The 24,106-nt window shown below is 35.1% G+C and overlaps 1 protein-coding gene across 1 annotated transcript; it reads right to left on the bottom strand.

The window, feature by feature from the left end:
• Positions 1 to 6,646: 6,646 nt before the first annotated feature.
• LOC129283962 (uncharacterized) lies at positions 6,647 to 22,892 on the bottom strand. Its single transcript, XM_064110043.1, has 5 exons — positions 22,762 to 22,892; positions 19,903 to 20,139; positions 19,160 to 19,254; positions 18,446 to 18,634; positions 6,647 to 6,762 (listed from the first exon to the last, which is right to left on the bottom strand). Exons 2-5 carry the CDS (start codon positions 20,112 to 20,114, stop codon positions 6,647 to 6,649), a joined length of 612 nt encoding a protein of 203 aa, XP_063966113.1. The 5' UTR covers positions 20,115 to 20,139; positions 22,762 to 22,892.
• Between the last annotated feature and the right edge of the window lie 1,214 nt (positions 22,893 to 24,106).

Below are 24,106 nucleotides of genomic sequence, written 5' to 3'. Positions count from 1 at the left end.
GTCCCCTTTTTTGTCCCTTTTGTACATAAATGTGTCCCTCTTCTCTCCCCGCCTCTCTCTTTAGTTATCATATTATATTATATTGCCATTTCTGTGTTGTTTATCCAATGTTCTTTGAATTCGTAATGAGGAACCTTAATTTACAAGCATTGCTTCACTTAGGTCTCCTCGTCTTCCTTTAAAATTATTTCTTTTCTGTCTTAAGCTGTATAATGTATTTAAAAACAATGTTTTCTGCATACTCTGTTTTATGTATACCTGTATGTTTTATCATGTACTCTGCTTATTGTTTCATCCACACTTGTATGTTTGTCATGTATTCAAAGTTGGAAGACAAATAAAATGAACTCATGAACTTATGGGAAGTTCTCGACACCTCACTCGGGAGTGATCACTTTCCAATAGCAATAAAGGTGCTAATGGAAAAGACTACAAGCATATGTTCCGAAGTTGACAACCACACTTCAGAAAATTTCTGGTCCTTCAAGAACATGGACTGGGTAATATTTTTGAAAGATGTGAAGACATTTTCAAGGATATGACTTGGTCTGATTTACAAGAGGACTACGCTCTCTTCAAACAATGTGTTTTAAATGTTATCAATGAAAAAATACCTAAAAGAGGCAAGAAACATCACAAGCCTATCCCCTGGTGGACAAAAGAATTTTCCAAAACAATTAAGGATAGAAATAATGCTAGTAACAAATTAAAAAGACACATCTCAATAGAAAACCTGGGGCCTGTTGCATGAAATGGTCTTTTGTAGAACTGTTCTACGTAAGAACGAGATATCGCTCAACTGTTTCACAAAGCCGATTTGGGCGATACGAAGAATGGTCCTTGGAAAGACAACTCCAGACATGTCCTATGTAGGCGTGATCTTCTTTGCACACCGCCCGCCCCCGTCAGCATTGAGAGAATATGCGTTTACGGCAAGCCACACAAACATATCACCTTTAAACTTTTTTTTTTTTTTTTGGGGGGGGGTCATTCCAGTACACTCTTATGCACACTACAGGCAAATCTGAACACGTCATGACAACTGAAAGTGAAGAAGCCTACAAAGTACAAGATTATTCTCATGAAGAGAAACAAGTGGTTATGACAGAAGCAGCTCATGCTGCGGTGTTGGACAGTGCATGCACCAAGACTGTCACAGGACGTGCATGAAAAGAGTCGTACCTGGCATCACTATCTTCAGATGAGAAGCGCCATGTGAAAGTTCAGGCCAGTGACACCAAGTTCAAGTTTGGAGGTGAAAATACAGTGAGATCAGAGGAACGAATGGAATTTCTATGTACCATTGCTGGTCAGAAAACAATGATTGTGACAGATGTGATAGAAAGACACATTCCACTGCTACTCAGTAAGCCAGATATGAAACTTGGGCTTCAAATCGAACATGGCTGAGGACACCTTGGAAGTAAATGGGAAGAAGATAGACCTTGACACTACCTCACCTGGCCATTACTACTTACCACTGAGAGATTGTGAAATGAAGGTTGAAAGGGTGAATATGGTTCTAGAAAAGACAACCCAAAATGAAAAGAAAAAGATGATCACCAGACTTCATCGCCAGCTTGCTCACCCCACAGCAAAAAGTTTGAAAGCTATCATGAAGGATGCTCTAGATGAGATCAGCAGTAAATGTGAGGTGTGTAAAAATTACAAGAAAACGCCGGCTCATCCTGCAGTGAGTCTACCTCTGGCCAGACGGTTCAATGATGTGGTAGCAATGGATCTCAAGAAGTTTGGCGAAGTGTACTTCTTGCATTTCACAGATCTGTTCACTAGATTCAGTAAGTCTAGAGTAGAGTCATCAGGAAAAAGATGCCCAAAGTTATTGTTGAGACAGAGTGGATTGCTGCTGGTTTTGGACCACCAATGAAATTCCTGGTTGATAATGGAGGAGAATTCAACAATGCTGAATACAGAGATCTGCACTTAATCAGTTGTCAATCCAATTGTTTAGTTCTTAGTAGAAAAAAAATGAATAAACCTAATTTCATATCATAAAATACAAAAGAACAAGTGGGGATATAACATCATAAACCCATCTAATGAATATTCATAAAGACATGCCTAGAACTGTTTCACCGGAATAATGCAAATCTTTAAAATTCAATAACTTTATTTGTTATCTGATTTTGATCAAATTTTCAGCATTTTGCTCTGTGAATTTTACTTTATTTATTGAGATATAAATATGTCCAGCCTGGACCATCCCTTTAAGCGTTGGAAACATTGAGTGAATCAAGGTATGGTGGAACCCTGTGAATTGGCTCTTGGAGTTCATATTGAGAATCGCCTCAACCCAAGAACAAAAGAATATGAGCAGAATTTCTGTTGAAGATACATTCATGTATGTTCTGATTCTAAAGTTATTAGAAATGCTTCTAAAACATCCTGATATATTCCACCAAGTGACTAATGATCATATCAGCACTGATTCTGTCTCCAGAGACTTTTGTGATGGAGAATTGTTTAAAGAGGACCCTCTTTTTCAGGAAGACAAGAATGCTTTACAATTACATTGTTTCTACAATGATTTTGAAACCGTTAATCCGTTAGGCTCCAAAACAAGTATTCACAAACTTGGTGCATTTTACTTTGTTTTGAAAAACTTACCTCCAAGATTCAATTCATCCTAAAAAACTTTCATTTGATAGCATATGTTACTCGGAGGATATCAAAAAAAATGGATTCCATAAAAGTTTTAGAACCTTTCATACATGATATCAATGTATTATCAACAGAAGGTATCCAGTGCCCTGATGGTTATGATAAAAAGGGAACCATCACTCAGTTTAGTGGAGATAATTTAGGTATACATTCATTAATTGGATTTGTGGAGAGCTCCTCTACATCCCACTACTGTCGCGCGTGCAGTAAGCAATGTGCAAGAGGAGCATTTTTTTGAGGAAGATGAAAATTTACGACTAAAAGAATTCATAGTTTGAAGAACAAGTTGTTGAGGCTGAACAGCATGTTGAATGAGTGTATTCATTTTCATGTTTTATCTAATTATGCCATGGATGTAGTGCATGATGTTTTAGAGGGAGTAGTCTAGTACGAGGTGAAGTTAGTATTTAATCATTTAATTAATGAGATAATCCCTGGACTGAGGAACTTGTCCTATTCAGAGCGACTGCAACACCTGAAACTACCATCTCTTTTACATAGACGTAGAAGAGGAGATATGATAAATGTTTATAAGTTTATGCATGGTATCTATGACACTAGCATAAATCTGCTTGTACGAAGGAAGGGAGGACTAGAGGCCATTCCCAGAAACTTGAGAAGCAGTATGCAAGGCTTGATGTAAGGAAGTTCTTCTTTTCAAATTGAGTTATAAGTTCTTGGAACAGTCTACCTGAAAATGTGGTTTCAGCACCTTCTGTAAATTCCTTTAAGAATCGGCTTGATAATCACTGGAAGGATATTGCTTTTGTTTACAACTTTGAGTAATGGATCTTATAACCTTGCCACATGCAACTAATTGAAACTGATAGTGTGGAGCATACTGTTTTTGCCTTGGGTCGATGAACAGGCATAGTCCTACAAGCATCGTTGGATAAAAGTAAAGTAAGTAAAGTAATGGCAGTGAATCAATTGTAAAGACATTGTTTTCATCTAATATCTACATGTATATCAATCAAAAGAAATTGGTATAACTCTTCTGTACGGAGCCTTTAAAGGGGAATCCAGCCTTGGCCATAAAATGTTGTGTTGGGAAGGAGAAAAATAAATTAAACAGAATGGTGAAAGTTTGAAAGAAATCGAACAAGCAATAAGAAAGTTATAGCTGCTTTAAAATTGAGATCACTAATACTATGTAGATTTCAAATTGGCAACTGGGTAAGTAAATTATGACAAGGGGCAAGGACAACTTTCCCATAGGCCTTGTACTTTATTATCAGGGATTTGTGGTTTTCTCCTAAGTACCCATTCCCCTTGGGCAGTAATCTAAATATAATCCAGGTAGTATATTGTTTTATGTCCTCATGAAAGAAAAATATAATTTGAAATAAAACTTTTGGGAAAAATGACATTTTAGCCATAATATGTATTGGAGTACATGGAAGAGTAGTCCTTGCCTTACATCACTATGACATCTCATATGCGGCCAATTTGAAGTCTCCATGGGTATAGTGATTACCAATATTTACAACTTTAAAAAATTCATAACTTTCTTGTTGTTTGTCCAATATTGTTCAAACTTTCACCTATCAACTTGTCTGATTTTGTTTCCCCTTATAAAATTAAGTTTTTACTTGGGTTGGATTCTCCTTTAAAGAGCCATCGACTTGACGACTTGGCGAGATACTTTATCTTGCCATGTCGACACAACCTTATTATGTCGACATGGCGAGATACATTATCTCGCCAAGTTGACTTATAGAAATTTACATGTCGACATGGCGAGATACGTTATCTCGCTAAGTCAACTTATAAAAACATTATATGTCAACATGGCGAGATATGAAGTATCCAAAGCCCAGCGAGAGTCCAAATATCTCGCCAAGTTGACATATTACTTCTCATAAGTCAACTTGGCAAGATAACGTATCTCGCCATGTCGACATGTAAATTTCTATAAGTCAACTTGGCGAGATAACGTATCTCGCCATGTCAACATAATATGGTTATTATGTCGACATGACAAGATAAAATATCTCGCCAAGTCGATAGCACTTTAAAGGCTCTGTACTTCTGTTTTCATGATATTGAGGGGTGAAATGTATATTATTTTTTCTCGCCACACCGATAAAAGTTTGTTTTCGCCCTCTAGAGTTAGAAAATAAATAAATATTAGAAAGCCGTTTGATTCATGCATATTCATTATGACATCGTGGATATTCATAAATACGTCATGGCACATGCGCAGTATCGACGAATGCTCAACGCAGAGCTAGAGCAGAGTGTAGAACAATTACACCGGACGCTGCATGCACGATACGCCGATGGTTAGCCGGCTAGAGCGACGGCTGGCTGCTGCGATGGTACTGCAGCATATCATACCAAAGACATACTAGCTTGCCCTACATGTTCATGTAACTTCCGACACGTTGATTATCGGACGTGAATGACAACGCAAATTAAGAAAAAAATAAGAAAAATATGCACTTTCTTTAAAATACTTAAACATTTGCTGAAATAAACGTTTTTGTTAACCACAAAGGTGGTTTCGAAAACCCACGGTTGAATCCATGGTTTATGCAGATTTCCTGTATAAATTACCCTTAATTTAGCACGTATCGGGCGTAATTTATACAGGAAATCTGCATAAACCATGGATTCAACCGTGGGTTTTCAAAACCACCTTTGTGAATTTGGGCCTTTATGTTTATCTCTAGCATGTTTTAATGATTGTGCATGCATGAATTGAATATCTAAGTGAATAAAAGAATGAATCAGGATGACTGTAGTTTATTTAATACTAAAGATAAGAATGTACCGGTATGCAATCTACTGGGGTTGGGGTAAATGTTTAACACAATGGGGATGTCAATTCACTTTGATTCCAAGATTTGGTGTAACTTTATTCTTTTGGTGTGGACAGATATAGATTCCAAGAAAGAATAAAAATTAACACCCATGGTGTTAATTTCAACACTTCAGTTTTTGCAGTGTACAAACACATTGTTTACCAGTATCTAATATAAATTGCTATGATACGTTGTACATTAATTCATATACAAGAGGAACTGAAAAAAAAGTCTTAAACTAAAAGAAAAAATATGCACTTTCACTGTTGCAATATTTTGTGGTATTATAAACATGTTGAAAAATATAGGAAGGGTGCTTATCTCCATACCACAATAACACAATAACATGTCTCAAATAACAAGTGGAACGCCCTCACATAGTCTTAATAATAATAATAGTAATAACACATGACTTATAAACGGCCAAATCCACTCTGTAGAGTGCTCAAGGCGCATATAGAATTCAGAAGTGAATAGAAAGGCTTTAAGAACATTTTGAGGGACAAGATTTTTATGTCTTCAGGAAGTCTATTCCACAATATGAGGCATGCATAAGCAAAGGATCGTTCCCCAAAGATTTTTAAACTTTAGTCTTCAGGAAAGTGTTCCTGGTAACCCCAAGTAGTTGTGGGTGTTAAGACATCTTCTAGGTTGTTGACAAGACAGAGCATTTGCCACAGGTCTTTATCCCTAGGAGGTCAAGAAGTTGCAAGTCTTTGTCCTTAAGAGAGTGTTCTTTGTATCAGCGAATGGTTAGGAGTGTCAAGATGATGTCTCGGTTGTTGACAAGACAGAGTATTTGTTGAAAGTCTTCTGTCCCCAAGACCGGATTCCTGGTTTCATCAAATTAGTTAAGGGGAGTGGCAAGACATTGTCTTGGATGTTCACAAGACAGTGCTTGTTGCAATTTTTTGTCAGAGAGTGCTCTTGGTATCGCTGTATGGTTAGCAGTGTTGAGAGGTCATCTAGGTTGTTGTGAAGACAGTACCTGTTGCAAGTCTTTGTCTGTTGGAGAGTATTTCCAACATCACAGAATTGTTTGGGTAAAGAATCATATTACACTTGTTGACAAGAAGAGGTAATTACCGCAATTCTTATCTTGGCTAAAGGAGTTAATTTACCTGCATAACTTCAGACTTTCTTCGGGTATCTGTATGTCACCTCGGCTGTTGCTGAGAGAGAGCATCTAGTGCAAGTCTGATCTTTTCTTTCAAAAGCGTTTCATCTTTCATCATCTCTTGAAGCTGTGTATTTGGCATCTCCAACAGCATCCCTGCATCAAACAAAGAGCAAATACATGTACAAGGAAGTACAAAACAAAGGAAGAGATTTAGTCCTATTTCCAACGCTCGTCACACTAGAATGCACACAAGATCAGAATTGAATTCTTTGACTTTTCCTGAAGTGCATGCTAATCAATGAATTAAATGACAGAAACTGTAATAATACTATCTGTAATACAGACGTTACCTGGTGGTGATGATGTTGATGATGATAATTGTAATAACAATCGTTACAGTATTAAAAATAAGGAGATTATGTATTAAACAGTCATTGTCTTAAAAGACTGGTTATCTATTGATTTTATCAAATTATTACCTGTGCAAATAGGAGCATTTCACAATACATGCAAGCAAGCAGCTCCATTGCTAATGTGCTAATCCTGAGAGATTGTTCAATATCTGGGACAATTATTGCACCTCAGGGGTTATTCCAGCTGCTACCTCACCCTCCTTTGTAACTTCTTGTGTATTTGTGACATTTTTCAAATAATTATTTATTTGGTATGACCTGTGCCTGGGAGGTGAAAGGCGACTCAAATCAAGTGACACGTGGGTCTCTCCTCTACAGTGCGTCTCAAAAAAAACTATACACTTTTGAAATGGTTACCAAACAAAAAATATGTCACTTTGAGGGAAAATACCTATATATATGGAAAGCCAATAAGGTCAACTTTCAGATGACACCAAAAAGTTGGAAAATTATTCATGCTTCAGTGAGCACTACTCACTTAAACAAAGGGTATGGAAATTAGGCTGGGCAGGAATTAGCCTTCCAATTTCTTCCAGTTTTTTTAGATGCAAGTCCCTTGGAATTTGTAAAGTTAATGATTTTGTGATAAATCAATGATCAAGGATGATCAATTTAGGTTTTTAGAGCAAATTTCAAGAATTATTAAATTGAAATTTAATGCATGAGTGAACATGAAATACAATTTTTAACTTTTTCATGTGGATCTTACCAATGTGTTCATGGAATAGGGATGAAATAGGACTTAGGTGGGGGAAGTAGGTTGATGGGATAAGGGTCAACAGAACACTAACCCCCCTCTCTCTCTCTCTGTACCCCTTTTCCCGCCCCCATCCCCTTTCTTTTTCCCAAATGATATTCAAAACTTAAATGTCAAGTGACTGATGGTTGATAGGTCTTTCTTTTCCGTTGAATGATTATTAAGAACTTATGGTGATTTATGAAATAATTTATTGAAAAGCTGAATGTTTGATTATTCACATTGATGGAGTTGATTTACTAACAAATTTCTGATTGAATGATTGATAGGTAAAGGATGAAGAGCTAATTTTCAGAATCTATTATCAAATTGACAGTCCGCTCTGGACTTAATGCGTACGTAAAGATTGCATTTCACGCTCACTCATGCATGAAATTTCAATTTGATAAATCATGAAATTTGCTCTAACAATTCAAATTGATAATGAATGACCATTAATTTATCACAACACCCTCAAGTTTGCAAGTTCCAAGGGACTCGCCTCTCAAAAACTGAAAGAAATCAGAAGGCTAATTCCTGCCCACCCTAATTTTCATATCCTTTGTTTAAGTGGGTAGTGCTCACTCAAGCATGAATAGTTTTCCAACTTTTTTGTGTCAACTGAAAGTTGACTTTATTGGCTTTCCATGTGTATAGAGTTTTTCCCCCAAAGTGACATATTTTTTGTTTGGTAGCCCTTTAAAAAGTGTATAGTTTTTTTTTAGACGCACTGTAGATAAAACTGATCGAGGTGTGCAGGTGGGCCACTACTCCAAGATATCCCCTATTATACAAATAATGCAGTGGGTTCTTAAAGTGCATATAAGTGTTGACTCTCATCTACCATGGAACCTACACTTGAAGCCCTATTCAAGGGGCAGTGTTTTCCACTGTGACATAGCCTGCATCTATGAAATACGGGAGGGAGACGTTAACACAACGCAGGCTTCAGTCTTCCATCCATGAATACTCAAACCCATCGGCCCACATTCTAGGTTATAATTCTACCAAGGTACAAAACCATGGACTATGCACATTTCTTGCATTATCGCACTTCAATTAGGTGCCCTTTACCAAATGCGCGCATTTACTTCTTTGTGAACGTTATGAAATAAGAATGATTATGAACACAATTCTGCAGAGTCTATGCTTTTGTACCTTGGTACAAATGGAACCTCTTATGGGCCACCATGTTTGTTAATTTCATCAGGCAGCCGTTATATTGACTTAGCCATCATGCTCCCTCAAAGCCAGTGAATGTAATTCATATAAATGCATGTCATGTACTCTTATCATTCTCTATAATCATGTCCATAATGTTATAGGTCAAGTCCATCCCAGTAAAAAGTTGATTTTAATCAACAGAGAAAAACAAACAAGCATAACACTGAAAATTTCATCAAAATCGGATGTAAAATAAGAAAATGGCATTTAAAGTTTTGCTTTATTATTTTTCACAAACCTTGATAAGCAAAATTGAGCAACATGCAAATGCGAGAGTCGATGATGTCCCTCACTCACTATTTTTGTTTTATATATTGTTTGAATTATACAATATTTCATTTTTTACAGATTTGATAATGAGGACAGCTTGACTGAACCATAAAATGTTAAAACAATTGTAATTCCCCATGTTCATGGAGGAAGAAAACTTGTTTCACCATCCAATGAAGAAAAAATTAAAATATTTCATGTCATATACATATAATAAAATACAAAAGAAATAGTGACATCATCAGTCCCCTTATGGTATACTGACCAAGATGTGCATATAACTGTTTTGTGAAATTAAGCAGAACTTAAATATGTCATTACTTTCTTATTTTACATCCAATTTCGATGAAATTTTCAGTGTTATGCTTGTTTGGTTTTTCTCTTTTAGTTAAAATCATCTTTTTGTTGGGGTGGACTTGTCCTTTAACCCTATATAGACTGGGCTATTTTGACACCTACATGTAAGAAGGGGGGCTGAATCAGCCCCACCTTAATGATCTCAGCTATCGATTGCGACGAAAATTGGCACGCACGTTACCCATGGCATAATCTACAAAAAAATAAGGTCAAATTTTGCAAAAAAAATCTCATTGCTAGTTAACTCTTACTCTGCCAGGCCCAATACCCCTCTACTGCCAGGGATATTCGAGGGAATGCTAAATTGACCGAAATGTGAGCAGCGACATATGTTAAAACGGTCATAATTCTTTACCCGTACGTTGTATAATAAAACCTTCTACACATGGAATGATGCATGGTTCATGGGCTTTATGGTCGTGTTATTATCTTTCATATTCGCGTTTGGAAAAATGGAGAAAAGATGTAATATTTTACATCATTTTTTTTTCAATAAGTAAAACCTATAAAATTATGATTTCATGAACATTTCAAAGAGTAAATAACCTGAGGAATTGTAGAGATACCAAGAAATTAAGAAGATAAAATGAAAGTTCAATGTTTACCCTTTCAAATGACGTATCTATTGATGAAATTGAACAAACAGAAATAACGAAAAATAATGCTCTTTTGAATGAAATACTATTTTGCTATTCAAGTTATTTCCTCTGCTGAAGTACGAGAAAGCGACCTGTTCCAAAAAAAGGGCATTGTCTTCGATCAAGTGACCAATCACAGCACAGCTGCGATCCCCAAGCAAACACACACAATAATATATTAGAGCCATGTATCTTCAAAGTGCGGCCAACCGTACCCTTTCATTCGTGTAGTCTTCAAAATAAGACTCTGTAATTTTTTTTATTCGTAGTGTAACAAACAAAGTTAATGCCAGTCAGGAGACAAAATATAAAAGAACTAAAGATGATATATTGAAATATAGATAAAGATGGGTCGGACAGATTCAATAATTACAAGTTTGGGGTATAAAATCCCACAAAATAATATGGGCGTTCTTGGCAAAGTGCACAGAAGTAAGAAAAAAAAGTTTATTTTTCGTGAATCAAAGAAGAGGGAATGCAAATCAGTTACAAACAAAAAATCAATACAAATTTTCAAAAAGAAAATAGGCCTATTTGTTCTGTATTACTGGTCTGACCAAAATAGCCCCCTGTTAACATTCTACGTGACTACATTCTTTTGTTCATGCCACCAAGTCATGAACAATAGATGACCAGACTCTCTTTCATGAGGAATCTCTAATCCGCGCTCCCTCCTGACCTATTATCTAGGAGAGTAATTTAGCACAGGATGTTCATAGAAATCGGGGCTCACGCGCATCTTTTGATTTGACTTTTGAATACTTTCAAAGGTTCCGGTATTGATTTCTTATGGGTGACCCAGGTAAAGAGAAAACAATTTGCCCCCCTACAGAAAAATCCTGCATCCGCCCAGGGCCTCCCCAGCTCGTAGCACTATCCATGGTAAAAGAAATAATTTGTTCAGATAACATAGTGTACAATAATATGCGTGGTATAAAGAAATGTAATATTCAACCCGTTATCATAGTTATCATTTTCATTTCTACTCTCTAAAGTCGTTTTAAAATCCCCTTGATAGTGACGTCAATGATGCAGCAACTAACAGGTCGGTCTGATCGGTTTTGTTAATGTATCCCTTACATTATTTTCCTCAAAACATCTGATATTACTGTATATACTCCGTTTACTTTTTCTCTGACCAATGGTTTGATTTAGCAAAGGAAAAACATCCACCTTGAAAAACAAATCAATCTTGAGACGAATAAAGCGGTATTATCGGCCGTTTTAATTATCACATTTATTTGTTTTGCTTCTTCCTATTTTATTCAAGGAGAATATTGAACGATTCATATTTTTGTGAGAATTTGAATATGATATTGATAAGCATAACAATGTCAATCATTCTTTTTTTTATGGTTTGGGCTATAAAAACACAAACGAATTTGAACCGTTATTTACCTGATCTTAAGTTTATGAAGAGAGAGTTTGGCTGCAGAAGGAATGCAATTGATATGATTACAACAATTATTTTTGAATAATAATCATAATGATGATGATGATGATTCTGATGGCAATAACATTAATAATAAAAAAGTGAAGGAGAAGAATAATGATGATAATAATAACAATAACAATAACTAGATTTTAATTCGTCATGCGGACGAATTAGGTGGTCTGTCGTATAGATAGATAAACAGGAAAAAAATATTTAAACAGATATTAGATTGAAAAATAGATAGACAAACAGATTTACATAATCAAACAGATACATACAAGAAAGATAATTATATTAGATGGATGGAGTGATGAATGGAGAGATAAATTATAGGTGGTTATATTAATAAAACATAGACATATAAAGATAGATATAGAGAGACAGACATATAGATAGAGAGACAGACATATAGATAGATAGAGAGACAGACTTATAGATAGAGAGATAGATTGATAGATATATAGATATATAGATAGATAGAGAGATGATTGGTGGTTATATTAATAAAACATATATAAACATATAGATAGAAAGAGAGACAGACAGATAGATAGATAGACAGATAGACAGACAGACATATATATAGATAGAGAGACAGACATATCATGAAGCTATTACGAGCTATCTCGTAATAGCTTCATGCTGCGTGGTCCTATCGCGTTATGTAAGCGGGCTCTAACTTTCGCCTGGCGGCTCGCCAATTGATGTTAGATATCGTTCCTTCGCCCGAAGGAAGCGATAACAAAGGATTAAGAGAGAAATTGGAAGATGGTTCTCCTTCTCGTGATAGCTTCATGGATAGATAGACAGACATATAGATAGACAAACATATAGATAGACAGAGAGACAGAAATATAGATAGATAGAGAGACAGACATATAGATAGATATATAGATAGATAGATAGATAGATAGATAGATAGATAGACATATAGATAGATACAGAGACAGACATATAGATTGATAGTGATCGAGACAGAGATAGATAGAGAGACAGACATATAGATGAATAGAGAGACAGACATATAGATAGATAGATAGATAGATAGATAGACAGATAGATAGATAGATAGAGAGACAGACAGACAGATAGATAGATAGATATATAGATAGATAGATAGATAGATAGAGACAGGCAGATGGATGGATAGATAGATAGACATATCTAAACAGATAGATACATATATATTAGACAGAGAGAGAGAGAGAGAGATAAACAGACAGATAGATATACAATGTAGGTAGATAGACAGACAGACATATGGATAGATAGAGAGAGAGGGACGTATTCAAACAGAAAGATATATATTAGACAGAGAGATAGATATGTCATGTAGGTAGATAGACAGACAGATAAATAGATATGATATAAAAAAGTAATTATAATCTACGAAAGACCATTCGTGCCACGGAGAAAAAAAAACACTATTTCTACTAATCTGTTATAACAGATTACGGTATTTCTACTAATCTGCTTAAACAGATTTCTACTAATCTGTTATAACAGATTACGGTATTTCTACTAATCTGTTATAACAGATTACGGTATTTCTACTAATCTGTTATAACAGATTACGGTATTTCTACTAATCTGTTTAAACAGATTATAATCTGTTATAACAGATTACGGTATTTCTACTAATCTGTTATAACAGATTACGGTATTTCTACTAATCTGTTTAAACAGATTATAATCTGTTATAACAGATTACGGTATTTCTACTAAACTGTTTAAACAGATTATAATCTGTTATAACAGATTACAGATCAACAAGATACGACCTTCTTTTGTCACTTAACTTCCGCTATAGTGGCTGTGATGACGTCACCCGCACACGCTCGTTGAAACTGTCGACCACTAGCGTTCGACCAATAAAAATGAAAATAGCGACTGGAAAAAAATGAGTATTGCGTCTCCGAAATGGTGCAAACAAAAGGGAAATTGTATTTCTCCCTAGCGATATAGATTAGGATGTAGGATTGAAGGATTTGATGTGATATAATGGGGCTAGAAATAAAGCACGAATTTCTTAATATTATTCAACTACCCGAATTCTACCTGTTAATCTTAATCATTATGGATGTGTAACAATGAGGAGACTACGTTCAACAGGAAGTTTGCGCAGATTAAACTAACATGACAAAGAGGGAGAGAGGGGAAGATATAAGCATTTACGTGCATCTCTATGGTTTGTCAACATCACATTATTTTCTTTTGAACCTAATCTTGATTTCGGTTTCAAAACACGCCCCGATAAGTTAATATTTGAATTTTATATGTGGTTAAACAGAACAACAACAAAGTGTTAAACAGTAATACTGTGGCAGAATAAGACTGGAAATACCAGACTCATTACAAAAGAAATGCAAAGGATATTCATTCGACCCAACCCATTTCCAGTTTTATTAATTAAATATACCAAATTGACAAAAGGCATCCATATGATTCGGCAATTTACAGTGATTCAACAGGATGGGCTATCATTTCAATTAAATTTGTAAAAATGAGGTGAAAAATAAAAATGCTATTGGAACTATTTTACTTGCGGAATAATTATCACCGATACTTTACCGTTTGAGGTGATGAATGGCGTGACCTCGTCAAAGGATGTTTATCGTGAATAATTCGAATCTTCAGACAAATGCTAAGAATTGGCGGAAATATATCGAATGACATATATTGGGAATAGTGATTGCCGTTTTCTGAAAGCCCAGATATTCCCCTTTCACCTGCCGTAGGTCCCATGCTGGAACACTCGATCTAACTCTTATTCCAGGAAATAGGCGAAAATCGCAAAATCCCGCAAAAATTTATCTTTTTCTTTGATCGAAATAAAACATATCGAAAGACATCTATTGGGAATAGTGATTGGCGTTTTCTGAAAGCACAGATATTCCCCTTTCATCTGCCGTAGGTCCCATGCTGGAACACTCGATCTAACTCTTATTGTTTACGATTCTGTTTAAACAGATTATAATCTGTTTAAACAGATTAGTAGAAATACCGTAATCTGTTATAACAGATTAGTATAAATACCGTAATCTGTTATAACAGATTATAATCTGTTTAAACAGATTAGTAGAAATACCGTAATCTGTTATAACAGATTAGTAGAAATACCGTAATCTGTTATAACAGATTAGTAGAAATACCGTAATATGTTATAACAGATTATAATCTGTTTAAACAGATTAGTAGAAATACCGTAATCTGTTATAACAGATTAGTAGAAATACCGTAATCTGTTATAACAGATTATAATCTGTTTAAACAGATTAGTAGAAATACCGTAATCTGTTATAACAGATTATAATCTGTTTAAACAGATTAGGAGAAATACCGTAATCTGTTATAACAGATTAGTAGAAATACCGTAATCTGTTATAACAGATTAGTAGAAATACCGTAATCTGTTATAACAGATTATAATCTGTTTAAACAGATTAGTAGAAATACCGTAATCTGTTATAACAGATTAGTAGAAATACCGTAATCTGTTATAACAGATTAGTAGAAATACCGTAATCTGTTATAACAGATTATAATCTGTTTAAACAGATTAGTAGAAATACCGTAATCTGTTATAACAGATTAGTAGAAATAGTGTTTTTTTTTTCTCCGTGGCACTAATGGTCTTTCGTAATAATCTGTTTTATTTTGCAATATTTTAGCTATTATTTGTTAGAATTCTTATAATTGATCGTGGGCAAGATAGCTAAAAAAAAAAAAAAAAAAAAAAAAAAATCATGTTCACCCGCGGACTCGAACCCCTGCCTGCATGATGGAATGAGAAGTAAGTCTGACGCCTAACCGATTGAGCTAGAATATTTCCCATAGACTTAACACGTAAGCAAAACACCAGAATCTCAAATCCAATCTTGCAAGTGAATTACGGGCATGATCCCGACATCTGATCGGAAAATGAAGGAAACGCAACCGAAAGCTTAGAATCTCAGCTACAACATACTAAAAGCTCAGGGATAACTAGCAACAAAAATTGGAGATATGGCTTACGAAATAGAAGAATGTAGAATCTAGTTTTGAGAAAAAGTCATGTCCCATAGAGATTACACGCAAAATGAGTAAAAATGACATGCCATTATTATTTGCAATTTTTGAGGATGATCTGTTTATCAAAATGAAAAATAAAGGCAATAACTCAGAAAGAGTAAGAACTAAGCTACAACATATCAAAAATTGGGTGAAAATAGACCGATATTCACGGAGTTAGAGCAAGATTTGCATAATTATAATGACGTCATAATAGGCAAAATGGATTTTTTGACTTCCGACGCCATTTTGATGACGTCATAATATAATTGAGGGTCAAATGAGACATGAAATTATATCTCTAGTTCATACTCTATCAAAATATGAAAAAAAAATTGGGGGTCCCCACGCGTTCTGAAGAGCTACAGCGGATTTTCTATAGGCATGTTTTTGCCCATATATGGCCTATAGTGAGAGCTCGCGCGCACACGTGCTGCAAACTTTAACGGGTGTTAATTTCCTTATTAATGGTCGTAGAAGGTTGATCAAGGTATCAAATTGCTCAAAATTATATGATCAATGCAATGAAATAAAAAAAACGGTGTTTCTGAGTTGCATTCAAGGCGTTACGCGCGGAAACGCGCGCGCATACGTTTGCGCGCGCAATTTTTTGAAATGCTTAAAGTGACCTAAAACGTACTCTGTTTTGGTCAAAAAGTGATTTTTAGCATTTTAAAATTTTGACGCGCGCGTACGCGCGCGTCGTGACCTTCAGGTGACCTTTGATGACATGACCTGATGACCCTTGATCTGAAGTTTATGTCATGTGAATTTGATTTATTTTTGATAATTGATAATGGAGATATGATTGATAATGTGATTTTACAAAATGGCGTCTAGATGACGTCATGATGACGTCATGACATTAAGATTCTTGCAGAATTGAGGTCTTATTGATGTTGATATGTGGTGATATTTTGATGATTATTGAATATGAACTTTCTGAGATTTGCTGTCCACAAGAAATGGAGGAAATAAAAATAAGAAATAAAAATAATAAATAAATAAAGAAAGAAAATTCGGACAAACATAATAGGTGATCTGTCATAGACAGACCACCTAATAATGATTACGATACTAGTAATACTAATAATGATAATAATAATAACAATAATAAATGAATAAATAAATAATGAGTGTGATGATTGCAGTGCGATGAGAGTTGGAAATGACAGCCTTCTTTACTCATATATTTATAACGAGAACAATTTTGTGAGAATGCTAAAAAAACAAAGTACAAGACCTTTCCTACCACCCCCCCCCTCCCCCAAACCGTGCACATTTGCAGGCAGAAAAAAGCCTTGACACAAGAATACTACCATACCGGCCTGAAAAAGAACCGATCGATAGCTCATGAATATTCATAAAACAATAGCAAATAGGTGAGTAGCGTTGGGTGAGAGACATCGTACCGCTCTGTCATTGGTCAATTCTGAGCTGAATGCCTTCGCACACTCGCCTTTGCTCTGCCCATAGAAGTACGTGTATTGCTACACACAACCTTTATATCACACGTGTCTATAGGAGAAATCTAGATTCAGATCGCGGCAATATCCGAAATCAACTCTTCAAAATAATGATGCAAAAATGCCATTTTACTCAAAAAATGTCTATGTAAACCACTATTTTTTATATAACAAAATCAATTGTGAATTCCTTGCCAATATAACAACATAAAAAACACAGAATATGGTGTTGATTTTCTGGCTGTAAAATTGGTTAAACAAAAAAAAGTTACCTGGGCAACTATAGCTGCCAGTGGCACTAGAGGGCTATGGGCAACTATAGCTGCCAATGGCTCTTAAAGAGTTAATAAGGCTAATTAATGCATAAAATCATAAGTTTGCTCTAATTAAGTAAACAATGCCCCTAAAATGCTTATTTTTGATACACAGACTCTTTATAGGGATCTGATCAAATGTATTTTAAAAAAATTACATCACATTTATTTTCTTATGCATTTTATTGTTTTCAAAATTTCTTATGTACTTCTTTGTTTTTCGACTTTTTTACTTGATATTGTCAGGGACTTTATTTTGACCATAAACAAGATAGAATTAATTGATTTTAATCAGTAATCAGTAAAAGGAAAAATGATACATTTATGAATTTAGATAAAAACACTGTTTGCACACAAATTCATGTTTATGAGCAATTTTGGGCCTACATGCACCTACAAAATCTTGCGTAATATCAGAACCGCGTACCCAGGGGTCACAATTTTGGTCTCAAAAGTTGTGCGAGACTTAAAAGTAAAAAGTCAGCGAGCGACGCGGTCAACAAAATTTTGTGCAGCAGATTTAACGCAAAAAATGTTGAGAGGGGGGCTGATTCAGTCGTCTTCGGGTTAAATCAATTTTTACTGTTATTGTATCATTTTGTGAATTTCCTTTTTTACAGCGAGAACTGATTGACAAGTGTCTACAATTATCCGTGTTTGACGGACATAATACATGAAATTACCATTGATCATTACCACTGAAGTGTGAAGAGAGATTTAACCCATGTATAAGGCTCGGCAATCGCTTTAGCAAACCTGCACTACACGCCATAGGCGGCGGAAGCAGGGGGACCTGTCCCCCTCAAAATTTGAGGTGGGGGGGGGGGACGCTCCCCCCCTAAAAAAACTTCTTTTTTTTTTTTGCCTGTCAAAATTTTTGGTGGTCCCCCCTAAATTTTTGGGCTTCCGCCGCCAATGCTACATGCTACCCACCTGTGATCTTGGCAGCAGAATCCGCAGTGTAATCACTTGCCACCAGCCCGTAGATATGCTCTCCAATTTGGTCTCTACAGCTTCCATCGGCCTTCAGGGTGTTGAGTGACTTCTGAACGGCTAGCCTTAGCTCTGAGGGCGATGCGAGCAAGCGTCGTATCACTTTTACATCCAACTCTAGGAGCATTCCTGCAAATGGGTAACATTAAGGGTGATGATAATGACTTATTATAATAGAAGTAATAATAATCATACCGATAACAACAATGATATTAATAATAATTATATAATTAATGATAATAACTACATGTATATATAGTTATTACAATATGATGCTTTAGAATGAAGATGATGAAGACTAACTGCTTCTGTAATGTATAGTAGTCATTTTCGTATAAATAATTTTTTGTGAATGACGGGGGTCCCAACTTTTTGCAAGTTGCTGAGTTGGCGATTCCAAGACACTTGAAACCTATATTTGGTCCAGGCATGTGTACATGTATTTCTTAGGCCTGAACAATTAAAAAAAAAAAAAATTACCTGGGGCCCGTTGCAGAAAGAGTTGCAATCAATCGCAACTCTAAAAATCATGCGCAATTTGATTTTCAACCAATCAACAGCGCGCATTTGGGACTTGCAATAAATTTTTTGACTTGCGTTTAAATGCAACTCTTTCTGCAACGGGCCCCTGATCAAGTATCTAAAATCACTCACCTGTTACTTTTGCGCACTGAATCGGTTCTATCTTGGATATATGAGAATAAAGTTCTTCTCCAATTTGTTCCTTTCCACCAATAGATTTATCTTCCCTGTATAAAAGTAAATATGAATAGTCGTCAACCATGCTATTAATATAAAATGATGATTTGGATCCTAAGCAATGTTTCGCTGATACCTATCATGGAACCAGTCACTACGTTTAACTATTGAACAAGCAAATTTGCTAATGGCCGGTGCTGACTACAGAGGGACTCTGTTTAAGTCAAAGTTCAAAGTTTAATTTCCACATTTCCATAAAACACTTTATTTGTAAATATAATTGTTGGGGACACTTTATAACCTCAAATGACCCATGACCTTAACATGTGACCTCCGATGACAATGAACAATAATTAACAATGAACCATCACAGTAACAAATTTATGAACTATTTTTCATGTACATCTATAGGTTAACTCATGGAGCTATCCACACTGAAACATCAGTGATGGACAGACAGATTGGAGAAGGATGCAATTTGGATCCCTTATTCTTACATTCAAATGATATTATATTTTTAACAGGTGGTGAGCTAAACAAAGCTTTCAAATACAATTTTCACCCTTCTGAGTAGATGCAATGAACATGTGCTTGTTCAAGAATGCTTTACAAATGATGGTGTTTGGAAAATATACCATGGGAAATCAATGATTTGCACATTATAAAATAATAATTCATTCGTAGACAACAATATTTACTCTTCTATGACTCGGAGAGCGCCCTCTATTCTTCTTTTGAGAAAGGCAGCATCCTCTAGCATCCTCATTACATCTTCATTCGTGGCTTCCAGAAGCATTCCTGTGATGCGGTCAGTCTTCCCATCATGCAATTCAGAGACCTTGGCAAACAGGTGCTCTCCGAGGACCTGCTTAGTGTCGAGGAGCTGGCCAGACTGGAGAGGTTGATGCATTATTCCTTTTTTATGGATATCGACACTGCAATGGATTAAAAAAACACAAACAAAAAGGTTGGTATTTTAACAACATTAATCATTATCAAGGCAACCCCAAATCAACTAAGAAGTGACAGAAGTGTGAAATCTACATTAAAATTTGGTATCAAAAGTTGCACGAAACAAAATCCAAAAAATCAAAATGGGTGAAGATGATACATTTTCCATGAGGAATCACAATCATATCAAGTTTAAATTTATACCCAGTTGTTTTTCACTAGAATCGCGCAGATATGCAGACGCAGATTTGGGGGACCTTACCTTACATTTATTCACAAAGATATTAGACTTTGAAGTTTGAACTCCCGGTACTTTTTTTTCATGCCACACCAAATTAATGGTAGTGACTAGACTCTAAATGAAAACTAAGTAGGCTATTGGAGCATTTAATTCTCTTTAAATTAATGTTAAATCTGGATGACAGGATCATATGTCAGAAATACATTTAATCAAACATTGATTTTCCCATCAAAACCATGACCATTTTGGGGTGAGTGCGGCACAAAAGGAGGGTTTTTTTCCTCCATGTGCAGTCACCCTATTTATAGAAAAGGAGATATCCGGTAGATACTGTATCAGCTGGCAAAACCATATCAACATTTTTAATGTTAAAATTAGAAAAATAGATTTAATATCAACATCAAAATTAATTTCATTTTGAAATTATTTCCTTTTTTACATTAGGATGGACCTTTTCTCTCTCTCTGCCTCATTTTGTCAATAAAACTAGCACATCAATGATGTGGAGCTCATCCGGCATCTCGCAACGAAATTTAACACAATTTTAATTTCAGCCCAGTTGACACTGTAGTGAACTATATTGGTGACATAAATTGAGGATATAGAATTGAAATCGATGAAGAAATGACATTAGAAGCATTTTTGTGATCTATGAATAAATTTCATATAAATTCAGCATAAAAAACTTTCTAGTCAAAATTTCTTAACTCTGTGTAGAACCTTGGTGAACCTCATGTAGCTCTCAGATGGAAGAAATATAATCAAAATCAATCAACAAATAAATAAGTAATTTTTGTGAGTTTTGAAAATATATGAATAAATTAGCATATTTAATGAATTTCAAAATTCTGTGTTAAAATTTGTGTCACCACCTCGAGCTATCATATTAAGCAAACAAAATTGAAATTGATCAACAAATGAAGAAGAAAAAACATTTTTTGTGATTTATGAATAAATTTTGCATAAATTAGCATAAACAATTTTCCAGACAAAATTTCAAAATTTTGTGTACAAGTTTGGTGAACCTCATGCAGCTCTACCAGATGGAAGAAAAAAAATCAAAATCTGTCAACAAATAAAGAAGAAGGGGTATTTTCTGTGATTTCTAAATAAATTTTGCAGAAATTAGCATAAATAATTTTCAACTAAAAATTTCAAAATTCTGTGTAAGAGTATGGTGAACCTCATGAAGTTCTACCAGATGGAAGAAAAAAAATCAAAATCGGTCAACAATTAAAGAAGAAAAAGCATTTTATGTGAATTTTTAAAAATATGAATAAATTAATTTTGCATAAATTAGCATAAAAATTGTTCTAGTCAAAATTTCGAAATTCTGTGTAAGAGTATGGTGAACCTCATGAAGCTCTACTAGATGGAAGAAAAAAAATCAAAATCTGTCAACAAATAAAGAAGAAGCATCATATGTGAATTTTTAAAAATTTGCATAAATTAATTTCGCATAAATTAGCATAAAAATTGTTCTGGTCAAAATTCTGTGTAGAAGTTTGGTGAACCTCATGCAGCTCTACCAGATGGAAGGGAAAAAATCAAAATCTGTCAACAAATAAAGAAGAAGAGGCATTTTCTGTGATTTCTGAATAAATTTCGCAGAAATTAGCATAAATAATTTTCTACTAAAAATTTCAAAATTCTGTGTAAGAGTATGGTGAACCTAATGAAGTTCTACCAGATGGAAGAAAAAAAATCAAAATCGGTCAACAATTAAAGAAGAAAAAGCATTTTATGCAAATTTTTAAAAATTTGCATAAATTAATTTCGCATAAATTAGCATTAAAATTGTTCTGGTCAAAATTTCAAAATTCTGTGTAGAAGTTTGGTGAACCTCATGAAGCTCTACCAGATGGAAGCAAAAAATTCAAAATCAGTCAACAAATAAAGAAGCATTTTTTGTGAATTTTGAAAAATGCGCATAAATTAGCATATTTAATGAATTTCAAAATTCTGGGTAGAAGTTTTGAATCCCCCACCTAGTGCTATCATATAAAGCAAACAGAATTGAAATCGGACTTGAAATGGCAAAGAAGTAGCATTTTGAAATTGTGGACGGACGACAGACGACGGACGCCACGCCACGGCATAAGCTCATCTTGCCCTTCGGGCTAGATGAGCTAAAAAGGGTCTCTAGATCCACTGCTAGTACCAATGAGGTCCAAACATTACATGTATGGACCTCATAGGCGACATTACCCAAATTATGGGTTGGACAATGCTGTTTTGATTTCTAACCCAGGACTTTGGTAAATGTACGCCTTAATACAAGTTGGATGCATAAGATATAACTTTCATAAGGTCAGAAATAATATAAATACTATTTGAAATTAAAATGGATTAATGTTAAACTTACATTTCAGGCCCTTTTTGTTGATTTTTCGGTGAGCGTTCCACACAGCCGCGACGACTGATCAACTCCGAAGTGATACACGTACTGGTCAACTGATCAGTCAGGTGATCGGTTGGTTATCTTTTTGTCAGACGTTCATAATTTATATTAAGCATATTAATCTTCAGTATCTGGATTTCAAAGCATCAGTATTGCAGAGAAAAGTCATTATAGATTGGAATCAGTGGCGGATCCGGGGGGGGGGGGGGGTGAGCATTTCTTGCCCATTCCCCCTTTTGATATTTATAGTCAATATTTTGGATGTAAATATGTTGTTCATACAAAGTTATGTGCTCCCCTCCCTTATGAGAATCACAGCAATAGTTGTAATGGGAATATTTCGTTCATATTCTTTTATCTTTTTTGGCCTTTTGTTTTTGCTTGTCAAATTTTACGGGGAACAATATAACTCTCTATACATCACTTTTAGTGACAATCTTTTATGGGGGGTTGGGGGCTTGCCAAATATAACGGTGGACAAAGTGACCATCTTTTTTAGTGACCTTTTTTTTCAATTTGTCAAATTTTACGTAAGACAAAATGACCTTCGATCATAATTAGTTAAAACCTTTTTTCATTTTTTTTTGGGGGGGGGGTTGTCAAATTTTACGTGGGACAAAAATGACCTGCATTTTTTAGTAACAAATTTTTATTTTATTTTACGAATTTTACTAGAAACAAAATGCCCATCAATCATTTTTAGTTAAAATCCTTTGAGTTGTTCCACTACGCTGGCTTCTCTCACCAATACATAATAAAATTATTAAAATATCAGAAATTGTTAAAGAAATCCCGGAAACGAAGATTATTCCTGAGACTAGGGCTAGGCCTAGGCGCCAGCAAGCCGCAAGGCAGAGCAGAGTAGTCTTGAGGACGCATTGATGATAAATTTTTTCACATTTTTATATCATAATTTTTAAAACCTTCCTACGCATTAGGCGTAGGAAGGTTTAAAAATCAATGAAATTCATCATAATAAAATTCGAGTGATTTTTGTTTCAAAAGATGGTTTTCCGAGGGAAATCCATCTTTGTTTTGGTCCTTCTCTTCTGCGACTATGGGAAGAGTGTCAAGATGTCAATGATGAAGAAGTATATTTCATTAATTTAAAAGTCATCATCATTGCGTCCTCAACTCAAGACTAAGACTTAAGTCTTAAGACTGTAAAGAGCAGAGCCAGTTCCGAACAGCGCATCCGTCCGCGATCGCAACTCGACAACTATTCTACAGTAATGAATTAACTATCTGTACACATCACGACTTCATAGATTCATGGAACTCTAATCTCTGCCTCTGGACGTAAGCTTAA

This window comes from Lytechinus pictus, chromosome 15 (genome assembly GCF_037042905.1).
Source record: "Lytechinus pictus isolate F3 Inbred chromosome 15, Lp3.0, whole genome shotgun sequence".
Taxonomy (NCBI): domain Eukaryota; kingdom Metazoa; phylum Echinodermata; class Echinoidea; order Temnopleuroida; family Toxopneustidae; genus Lytechinus; species Lytechinus pictus.
This window is presented reverse-complemented; position numbering and strand designations above follow the sequence as displayed.

Bases quoted from the DNA above. Each gene is read 5' to 3' on its own strand.
- LOC129283962 (XM_064110043.1), bottom strand. From the start codon at position 20,114: ATGCATCAACCTCTCCAGTCTGGCCAGCTCCTCGACACTAAGCAGGTC. The intron at 19,255-19,902 runs GTAAATATTGTT...ACTTTTATACAG, and splicing joins GCTCTCCGAGTCATAGAAGA to GGAAGATAAATCTATTGGTG. The intron at 18,635-19,159 runs GTGAGTGATTTT...ACCCATTTGCAG, and splicing joins TCAGTGCGCAAAAGTAACAG to GAATGCTCCTAGAGTTGGAT.